The sequence below is a fragment of the Scylla paramamosain genome, chromosome 13 (assembly GCF_035594125.1).
Source record: "Scylla paramamosain isolate STU-SP2022 chromosome 13, ASM3559412v1, whole genome shotgun sequence".
Classification (NCBI taxonomy): Eukaryota; Metazoa; Arthropoda; class Malacostraca; order Decapoda; family Portunidae; genus Scylla; species Scylla paramamosain.
In genome coordinates, this window is record NC_087163.1 from 20,796,208 (window position 1) to 20,807,084 (window position 10,877).

Sequence of the window (10,877 nt, forward strand, 5' to 3'; positions counted from 1 at the left end):
CTCCTTTTAACTCTAACACTTGAATAACACTACCGCTTATCCCCTAATGCTATATACAGGTACAGATTAATAAATACACCACGACACGCTAGTCACGCACGCTACGGTACACGCTACAGCTACGCCGTCAGGCAGAGAGTGAGCCAAACCGTGAAAAAATACAAGATCTCGTATAAATATGTATGGACATCAGTATGATAATCTACTGTAGTTTACGTGATTAATATCTAGTTCTTAGCGCTAACACTACATCTGGATTACAGTTGAAGGTTCTACGTCACGACACCTAGCAGCACTGATGATGCACGAACACGTATCACTGTCGCAATACTCGTGTGTGTTCGCTCCTGGAGAACCACTAAACTTTACGACTAACTGCAAGGAAAACACGCCGCGAGAACGTGATCTCTGTGCGTCTCTGAGCGTCTGGCACCGCCGCGATGTGTAACTGCGTAAGCCAAACTGCTGCTATCTCGTTAATTAGCTTTATGGCACTGTTTTCTCTGGTGTATTAGATAATTTCGAAGGTATTGTATAAATGAAGCGACTGTATCGCAGCGAAGTGCGCAGAACACCAACAGATTTTTATGAGGAGAGGAAAACATGACGATTTCCTTCTCACGGCGGCGACAGGAACACTGACAGAGTATCGCTTTCAAACTACTGAACTACTTAATATCCTAACACCAAGACTACACTATTTTACGGTATTACTTACGCGAACACACACACCACTAGTCAGACCTGGGAACATTACTAATCAATCTTTTTTTTTTTTTTTTTTTTTTTTAGTTTCTTATCTTGCAATGACGCACTAACATTACAGACTAGAGGCTACAATGGAGTTACTATTGTGTCTTTTGCTGGGTCGCGCACACTGAGGCGAGCGGCTCACGTGCAGGACTTCACGATTCATACATTTAATTCTCGACGGCCCGGAGAGAGTGAATAAATTACTATCGCACTGAACAAATGCATTACATAAAACTAAACGAAGTCATAAGACTGAAAAAATATAAGGAAACTATAGTATAAAAGAACACGAGGAAAAACGCATCGTTCCTCGACAGAAAAAAAAAAAACAGTAATGAGCGATGAGAACAAGAAACTAAATTGAAGTGAATGACCAAGAACGTCCCTTACTTTGCCATTCTTCTTCCTCCTTCCTTCGATTCCCTAACACTTCCTTTGAACACGCCTCACCTTTCCATCCTCTCCCAACACAACACCCTGACACATGATTCTCGAAACGCAACACAGACAACCTTACTTTCCTCACATCCCTGCCACGCTCTATTTCACTCCCTCGTCTCTTAAATTCCTCTCCTCGTCACGGCCAGTTCACGGGAGCGTCACTTCGCTCGCTTAACAAATCTTACTGTAGGACATAGAAAGTTTTACTCAGCAGCGTCAAACCAACTGGCGATGTACGGAACTAATCGTATCTCCTCTCCAAGTGATAAAATTTGCTTCGTTGCCTCTTCCAAACGTCCCACAAACACCAAAGCGAGTCCTGGAAAACCATCACGAATGGAGTGCTTTTCAATCACATCTATTCTCCTCAAAGTGATAAAATATGCTTCGTTGCTTTTTCAAAACGTCCCACGAACAACAGAGCGAATCCTGAAAACCACACCACGAATCCAGTGCTTTTCAATTCCACACAGTCGGAATAGATATTTGCATTACGATATTAGTCAAAGGAAAGAACTACTAGAGCAGAAACAACTACACCTTGACTACACACTACACATCACACAGGGAGAGGAGGTTAGGGGGAGGAGGCCATAGCTACACCCTCTACACTACCAATTACACTGTTACCGGGATAGAACTAGTGACACTTAACGCACATATAAACGTGTCCTATGACTTGAGAATCCACTCGCAAGGGCTACACAGCAACTCATCCTTCTTCCCACGAGTCAGTACACCTTACAGGAACCCAATCAAACTTCACTCCCACTGGTTAGTCCTAAGGTGGCAACAGGGGCACGACTCAAGGTGGTGTTAGTTGAATTCTGCTGTCAAAACCTTCGAGACGCTGCTGTATATGCGCTGCTGCTGATCCTGGAGGCTGCTTGGCGCTGACGGCACACACACACACGCTTTCCAGGTTTGATATGGTGGGTGATGAGAGGGTAGGGTGCGACGACCAGGTGTGGGCGAGCAGATGTGGCCACCAGGTGTGTATAGCCTGATGGGACACTGCTTGCCATCAAGGAGAAAGAAGGGTGTGGTCTAAATGGTGTTGGGAGGCAAGGGTGTGGTGTGTGGTGTCCTAAACTTACGGGAGAGTGTAGTGCAGTGTGGGGAGTGTCATGGATTGCTTCGTCGAGATACACAGGACGAGGAGTGTGTAGTGTGTGTGTGTGTGTGTTGTGTTGTGTTGTGTGTAGTGTGGTGCGGCGCCCTACACTTGGTCAGGGGCCGGCGTGTCTGAGTTTAGCATGATCTGGTTAGCCTCCGACCTGACGCCATTGCCCACAGACACCTGCTGGTCCCTCCACGGGATTGTCAGCGTCTTGATGCGCTGGGAAAGAAACGGAGATGCAAGATTATGAGGAGGACAGGGAGAGAAAGGGAAACATGATACAAGATTATGAAGAGAACAGGACATGCACGAGGAACAGAAATCAATCAGCAACTGGATCTGTGAAACTAAAAATGAACTAAAGAGAGGCTTAAGTATGAATGTATCGGGGATGCTGCAGCTTTGCCGGGAAATGAAATGACAGCAAAATCCCAGCATCCATGAGAACAGGTATTAGGTCTAAGTTTTAAGATTCTTGTGCCGTCTATTCTACTCAAGCAAATCATCAAAATCTCATAAAAAGAACTTCAATCAATACAGTACATAAAAGAACTATCAAAACAGTGTCCTTCATACCTTGCCATCGTCTACTCAAATAAGCTATCGGAACTTCATAAAAACTACAGTACAGTACATAAAGGAATATTTCAAATCATCGCTCTCATTTCCTTGATACCATCCATCAGGGTCACCGTCTAGTGTTCAGCCAAAAAAAGTTAGTGACTGTCTCCTGGCAGCCGCATGCCCTTGAAGCACTCACTTGTTCTTCCCACGGGATGAAAGCTTCCGACGGGGAGGAAGGGCAGAGGGAGGAGGGATTGAGGAGGAGACGGTAGGGAGACTAAGGGAAGCCGAGTGTGTGTGTGTGTGTGTGTGTGTGTGTGTGTGTGTGTGTGTGTGTGTGTGTGTGTGTGTGTGTGTGTGTGTGTGTGTGTGTGTGTGTGTGTGTGTGTGCGCGCGCGCGCCCGCTTGATGAATCGTAGGCATGAAAAGAATAATGCACGTTACGATAACGATGTCTATTCCAACACACCTGCGGGAAGGAGGCGGGTCCGGGGACTTTGATGATCTTGTAGATGGCGACGAAGGGAATCATGATCATGGAGGAGCCGGCCATGACCCAGCCGATCAGGTCAGTCCACCACGGGTACTTCTCAGGGTCGTCGGCGGACAGCGGCTTGTAGGCGATCAGGCCATACACGATGATCACCTGAGGGCACAGGGGGGTGGCGATCAGAGGCAGGGGCACAGGTAAGACTAAAGGTCGATGCGCACTATAGGGACGGTCACGCTCAAGTCACACATAGTCCGCTCACGGTCCAGTCACATATTATTACACGCATTTCAATGGAAGCATTCACACTGGCGCTCACGGCCCCATTGTTGATATTCATGTGACTGGACAGTGACGTGAGTGTGGCCGTCCCTATAGTGTGCATCGGGCCTAAAGATACACTAACCTATTCCTCACTTAAGTACTGAAGGTGCTGATTAGAACAAACGTGGATCCCAAATCATGAAAAAAAAATGAAGGTATATGAAATTAAAGTCTGATTGGAAAAGGAATGCTCTTAAATAATTACATTTCAAGCATGGCTACACATGATGCATGCAACAAATTCATGTCAGAGGCACCAAAGAGACGCCGAAAAGAAAGGAGAAAATGAGAAATATGAAGAGAAAGACTAGCAACAGTTTTAGAAAGGCAGTGATCCCAAAACAAATAAAAAAAAAAAATGAAGATATATGAAATTAAAGCTAACATCAAACTGGGAGAGAAATATTTTAAATAACCAACAGTCAGCTACACACTGCACATACAATAACTCTGTCATAAACTCCAAGATGACGTAGAAAAGAAAAGAAAAGTAGAGACATGAGGAGAAAATCTAACCACAGTTTTGGGAAGGCAATGTTCTAAAGATTAACACCAAAACTATACAAAAAGCAGAAGACACAACAAACCAACCAAAAAACCCATAAAACCACCTCCATTATCAATCCTTGCGACCCTCCAGCGACCGATCAACGCAGACAATAAGAAGGGTGTAAATTTGGTCTTGATAAATACTTACAATAAATTTTGAGACTGAATGGGAGTAATAATTCTTCTTAATAGACAACAAAGGGACGAGAATGGAGTGAGGGAGGTGGTAAAGGGAAAAAGGGAGACACTAGCGGGTGAGATATAAGTAGGGAGATGATAAAAGAGGTAAAAGACGTAAAGATAAAGAAGATGAAAGAGTGGGCTTGGGGGGGAGAGGATAAGGGGACATATGGAGTGTGAAGTGATAAGGAAAAGGTGGAAGGATAAATAGGGATAGATGAGGGAAATCAATGGATGTAAGAAGGGAGAATCATAAGTAACCAGAGAGAAGAAGAGAAAGAGGCAGTGAGTTCTGTTTAGATTCAGGGATTTTCTAAACGAGGACTCTGTTGTCCGATTTTTTTTCCTTTTTGTGACATGTATTAATTTTTTTAGTCAATAGTTTTCCCATTTTTTTTGTCTGAAGACTGAAATTTTCTTGGGAACGTAATGTTTGTGAAAGAGTGAATGAATGAAATGATGAAAGATGAGATAATATAGGAACTGATAAATGCATAGATGAATGAATGAATGAATTTACGAATATAAGTATAGACGAATGAATCAAGAATCCATACAAGAAAGACATTACTTACTTACTTAATGAATGAATGAATGGATTAATTATTAGCTGATTAACCAAAGAAGGTATGAAACAATGAACAGCGAAAGGATGCAATGGAAGAAAAAAAGGAAGATAATAAGAAAGAAATACGGCCAGGAACAGATGACAAGGAGGAAAAAAAAAAAGATAAGGAATAGACAAATGGGTGTAAGGTGAGAAAAGAAGAAACAAATGAATAAAGAACGGAAACAATAAAAGAAGAAGACTGAAAGGAACAAATGAGCAGAAAAAAAACGACACGACAGAAAAAAAAATAAATAAACGAACGAGAGGAAAACGAAAGAACACACAACGGAAGACAAGAAAAAGAAAAAAATGAAGGAGAAAAAAAAAGTAAATAAATGAATGAAGAACCAAATAGGCCACAACCACAAGCGAGAGGAAAAAAAAAAAAAAACGAATGAGTGAGCGAGTGAATGAATGAGGAACTACACCAGCCACTCCCACAACTCACCCCGATGAATGCCGGAGCGAAGAACTTGAGGCAGGTTCTCCAGTAGACACCCGGAGCGAAGCCAATCATCTCCCGAATATCATCTCTCAGCCGGTCGATGCCTGCGGGAGGGCGAGGCTTTGTTACACGGGCACATCCTCTACACGCTGCATTGTTACTATCACCAGGTCTCCACGGGGCTCTAATAAAGCTCAGGTAAGGCTCCGGTACACCTAACTGGCGAGAGTGCATGGTGGCGTGGATGCTGTGTGCTCTTGGGATTGGTTTAGTTAATGGGTGGTTTAATGAGTGAGTGGGTATATGAGTGATCGGTTGAGTGGGTTTATGAGTGATGTAGTGACTGACTGGCTGATTGTCTCGATTGGTTTAGTTAATGAGTGGTTTAGTGATTAAGTGTTTTTTTTTTTTTTTTGTGGGGGTGTGATTGGTTGAGTGGATTGGTGAGTGATGTGGGGATTGATTGGTTGCCTGGTTGTCTGGGGAAATGACCCGCTGATTGATTCACTGACGGGATGGTTGAGTGATTGATTAACTAAATGAGTAACTGACTGTGTAAGAAAATGACTTAACTGGTGACTTATTGCATGACAACATGACCGACTGACTGACTCATTCCATAACTAAATGACCTTGCATAATTAAATAAGTGACTAACTGGCTGACTATATAACTAAACTGAATAACAAACTGCATACCTAAATGACTAAATAACCGACCCACAACATAACCTAAATAACTAACTAATCCTTTAACCGACAATCTAAAAAAATAATTAAACGACTGAATAACTAACTAACTACAAACTGCACTAACAAACCACCAAAAGAACCAACTAAGCAACATTCCAAGCAGCCAGCCAACACACTACCAAACCCAACACACCACAATGGACCGAGGCACCTCCATTCATTACGGAACTACAGCCATGCCCATTATAACTCCCTGCCTTGCATCCGCCGCCCCTCCCCTCACACACACACACGCACATACACAGAGGAAAAGTACCACAGGGAAAGCTTAGGGGGAAGAAATAAGGCTACTACAGTGACCCCTTCTCTCCCTAACCCAACCTAACTCTCTCCCTTACTAATGCCCTGACTCTCCCTGGCGCCCACTCTCACCCTCCCGTCCTCGCACCCTCTGTATGCCGAAAGGTTCCTTTATAAACTACTTAATGACGGAGGTCTGAGGGAGGTGGGCGCCATTATTTTGCTCATATTACCCCAGCAGACCTAACCCCTGCCTCCCTTCCCCCTTCCGTCCTCCTCCTCCCCATGTGTCACTCCCCTAAACCCGCCGCGCCATTACTCTCTCTCTCTCTCTCTCTCTCTCTCTCTCTCTCTCTCTCTCTCTCTCTCTCTCTCTCTCTCTCTGGACTTTCTTTTCTCTCTTTTTATTTTCGATGTAATGGAAATTCTGAAACACCTTTTTTTTCTTGAAGGAAGTAGAGGAAGAGGGAGAGAAGAAAGAAGAGATCTTCCTTGCTTAAAATCTGAGTTGTCTTCTCTATTCTTTTTCTGTTCCTTCCCTTAAGCTTCCTCTCTCCTGTCCTCACCCTTCCTATGAAATATTATTATTGTGTATTCGTCTAAACCACACTGTCTCCTCCCCCTCACACACACATACAGACACAACACACACACACTCTCTCACTTACGGTATATACATGATTAATTCGTCTATTGATTTTGAGTTCCTTCCCTTAAGCTCTCCTCTCCTTATGAACTATTGTCCTGGTGTCCATCTAAACCACACTATTTCCAACACACATCCACACACTCATTTTCACTCTGTTTCTCTCTCCCACCGTCCTATCACAGTATATCCTTTCTTTAAGCTGTCATCTCTCACTCTTCCTATAACTTACTGTCCTTGCGTCTATGTAAAGCACACTGTCTCCCCACACTCTCATTCTTTCTCTCTCTCTCCCACCTCCCCTCTCACAGCAGATCCTTCTTTTAAACAGCCCTCTCCTTTCCCCCTTCCTATGATCTACCGTCCTTACATCTATCTAAACCAGTCTCTACAACACACATCCACACACTCATTCTCACTCTCTTTCTCTCTTCCACCTCCTCTCTCATCGTATATCCTTCTCTTAAACTGTCCTCCTCACCCTTCCCATGACCTACTGTTCTTGTGTGTCCATCTAAAGCACACTGTCTCTTACACACCTATGCTCTTTCTCTCCCTATATCTCTCACCGTAGATCCAGGACACCGCTATGGCCTCGCAGAACACGGCAAACAGGATGGAATAGCCGGCGGCGTATCTGTCCAGCACGGTGAACACGTAGAAGCCGCCCTGGGTGCAGCACGCCAGCCCCACGAAGAAGTCCACGGAGAAGAGAATGGCCACGAAGGTCTTGCGGTTCCTGCCGATGATCGGGAACTCGTCGCTCAGAGCCGTGATCACCGCCTCCGATCCGCCGAACTGCAAGGCGTGGGTGTGGTTGAGTAGTGGACGGTGGGAACGAGGAACCAAGTTGAATAGAATGAGTGGACTGCAAGGCGTTGGTGATGGTGCGTAACGAATGGTGAGGAGGACAAATTAAACTAAAAAGAATGACCCCACAAAACTGCAAGGTGTGTGTGTGTGTGTGTGTGTGTGTGTGTGTGTGTGTGTGTGTGTGTGTGTGTGTGTGTGTGTGTGTGTGTGGGGAGGGGAGGGGAAGGGAGGAGGGGTCCCAACACTTCCCTCGAACTCATCTCAACTCTCCATCCTCTCCCTTCAATCCAGTGGTGGTGTGACTGGGTGCTCGTGTTGTGGGTATGTGAGTGGAGGCCTTTGATTTTTTTTTTAAGGTTTATGGTCTTTTTTTTTTTTTTTTTTTTGTTATGGCAGATTTTTGGTTAGTGTGTGATAGTTTCTTTTTTACGGAAAATATAGATTTTTTGTTGCTGAAATGTGTTGAAAGTAGGTAATTCTCTCTCTCTCTCTCTCTCTCTCTCTCTCTCTCTCTCTCTCTCTCTCTCTCTCTCTCTCTCTCTCTCTCTCTCTCTCTCTCTCTCTGTGCACTGTATGACCTCATTCTATATCACAGAATGCGAGAATGGATAAAATAAACGAATGAATGAACTAATTAATTACAACACGCTAATTAATTAATCACCCACTCACTCCACAATCAGTCAGCATCTCCCTCACCCTCTCACCCCCCCTCTCCACACACGCACCGAGGAGTCGAGGCCCAGGGTGAGGAGCATCATGAAGAAGATGATGGCCCAGAAGGTGGAGCCTGGCATGGTGGCGATGGCCTCAGGGTACACCACGAACACCAGGCCGGGCCCCTCCTCCACCACCTCGTTGATGGGCTTGCCACTCTTGTTGCTCATGTACCCCAGCACTGAGAAGATGACGAAGCCGGAGACAAAACTCGTGCAGCAGTTGATCAAGCTCGTGGCCATGGCGTCTCTGGGGTGGAGTGAGGCAGTGAGGTATAGAAAGGCAGGTGTTTTTATTTATTTATCTATTGAGAGTAAAAAGAGCGAGGCACTTAAGGGGTAAGGCAAAGCAAGGGATGAGGTGGGTAAGGGTTGCTTGCAGATGGTGAGGCGTGTAGTCATGGCGTCTCTGGGGTGTGGGAGAGAGGTACAGAAAGGCAGGTGTTTTTATGTACTTATTTATTGGGAGTAGAAGAGTGAGTGAGGCATGGAAAGGGATGAAAGATGAAGTAAATAAAGATTGAGTGGTGGTGAGTTATGGATGCGAGGGGGTTGAAATTGTCGTTTCTCTGGGACAAGCTTTCGCTAACTGCTGTTTATCCCTGTCTCTGAAAACACCCAATATTCTAAGCATGGAAAGGGATGGAGTAGACTTGGCAGAGGGTGAGTAAAGATTGGTGGAAAGCTATGGCTGAGGGGGGGACGGTGACTGTTTGAAATTGGAATAAGCTTTTACAGATTGCTGATTCTCTCTCTGTCCCTGAAAACACCTGGTATTCTAAGCATTGAAGGTGATGATTGAACCAAATAAATGTGATCAGAATGAAAACAGACACGCATGATGAGACAAAACAAAGATAAAAGAAGGGCAAGGAAGAAGACACACATAAACACACACAAACATACAAGCAGATAACACAAGTCTAGAGGAAGCGACACTAACTTGTACACGTTGTTGTGGAACTTGTTGTAGGAGGCGAAGGCGAGGAGGACACCGAACCCTGGACCCAGACTGAAAAAGATCTGCGTAGCGGCGTCCACCCACACCTGTTGAACGAACACACACACTTGTTATAGTCTCCCCTTCCTCTTTACCTCAATTTTCTTCCTACGGCTCCTTATCGTTATCATTTCCCTTCTCATCAACCTATTAAATTTTATCGTTCTCATTTTCCCTTCTTACCTACTTTCCGTCTCACTTTTTGTTCCTAATTACTCCTCTTTATCGTTCTCATTCACCTTATTACCTACTCCTCTTTATCGTTCTCGTCTTCCCTTTATCCGAACTCTTCTTCCTTTCCCTCTTACTCCTCTTCATCCTTCTCATCTTCTTTTCCTACCTTCTCCTTTTCATCGTTCTCATTTCTCTTCCATTCTACTCCTCCCCAGCTCATTTTTCACCTTACTCGTCCTTATCGTTCTAATATTTCCTTTCACCCTACCTGTTGAGCTTCACCTGTTGAGCACACACACCTGAGGGCCACACCTGTTGAGTCAGGTAGAAACTTAATTGCACGGACAGGTGCGCATGAAGGCAGACAGACAGACACGAGGACAGGTGGACAGAAAATCGTTCCTCTCCAATATACTGACTTGGTTAACCGATACCGTAACTTCTGCGCTCCTCTCACCTGTCGTGTTTCGCAGGTAAGAAGCGCAAACTCCCAACAAACCCAGTAAATATTAAATAGATTCGGTAACTCTTGATTAAACTGTTTTTTTTTTCTTCAGTGCATGAGAAAGTAGAGTTGCAGAGTTCACAGTTTCAGTAGATCGATAACTGCTCATCCCTTCCAGCCAGTCACGGTCAATCGATGTGTTCTTTCCTAAACAGTCAGTCAGATTCGCTCGCCTTTGCTGTGCTTTCCGTGGTTACGTGCGGGAGTGGAGGTTTGTGAGCGTGAGTGTAATACAGGTATGAAGGGGAATGTTTGTATTTTCTTTACCTGTTTACTGAAGTTTTTTTCTCGTTATTTATTCAGCTGTTTATTTTATGGATTCGAAGGCGGTAAACAGCGTTCATCTTTTACCTTTAATTATTTTTTTTACGTGTATCATTAATAAAGAGAATCGCACTACAAAAAAAAGAAAAAAAAAGAAAAAAGAAAAATAGTAGCGTATATACTTTTTTCTTTTCTAATATACTTGTACTTCTCACACTCCCAAGTACTAAATAAAAAAAAAAAACATACAAAGAAAAAAAAAAGACTAGACAAACAAACATCTTTTTTCTT

At 44.1% G+C, this 10,877-nt stretch overlaps 1 protein-coding gene across 1 annotated transcript in view; it reads right to left on the bottom strand.

The window, feature by feature from the left end:
- Window positions 1-764: 764 nt before the first annotated feature.
- The window catches only part of LOC135106492 (sodium-dependent dopamine transporter-like), a 45,020-nt gene continuing 34,907 nt past the window's right edge, over window positions 765-10,877 (bottom strand). Inside the window, exons 8-13 of the mRNA XM_064015540.1 lie at window positions 9,587-9,690; window positions 8,656-8,893; window positions 7,684-7,912; window positions 5,480-5,580; window positions 3,348-3,524; window positions 765-2,533 (exon numbers count right to left, since the gene is read on the bottom strand). Coding sequence (XP_063871610.1) covers window positions 2,414-2,533; window positions 3,348-3,524; window positions 5,480-5,580; window positions 7,684-7,912; window positions 8,656-8,893; window positions 9,587-9,690 — 969 coding nt within the window. The 3' untranslated portion in view covers window positions 765-2,413. The remainder of the gene's footprint in view (window positions 2,534-3,347; window positions 3,525-5,479; window positions 5,581-7,683; window positions 7,913-8,655; window positions 8,894-9,586; window positions 9,691-10,877) is intronic.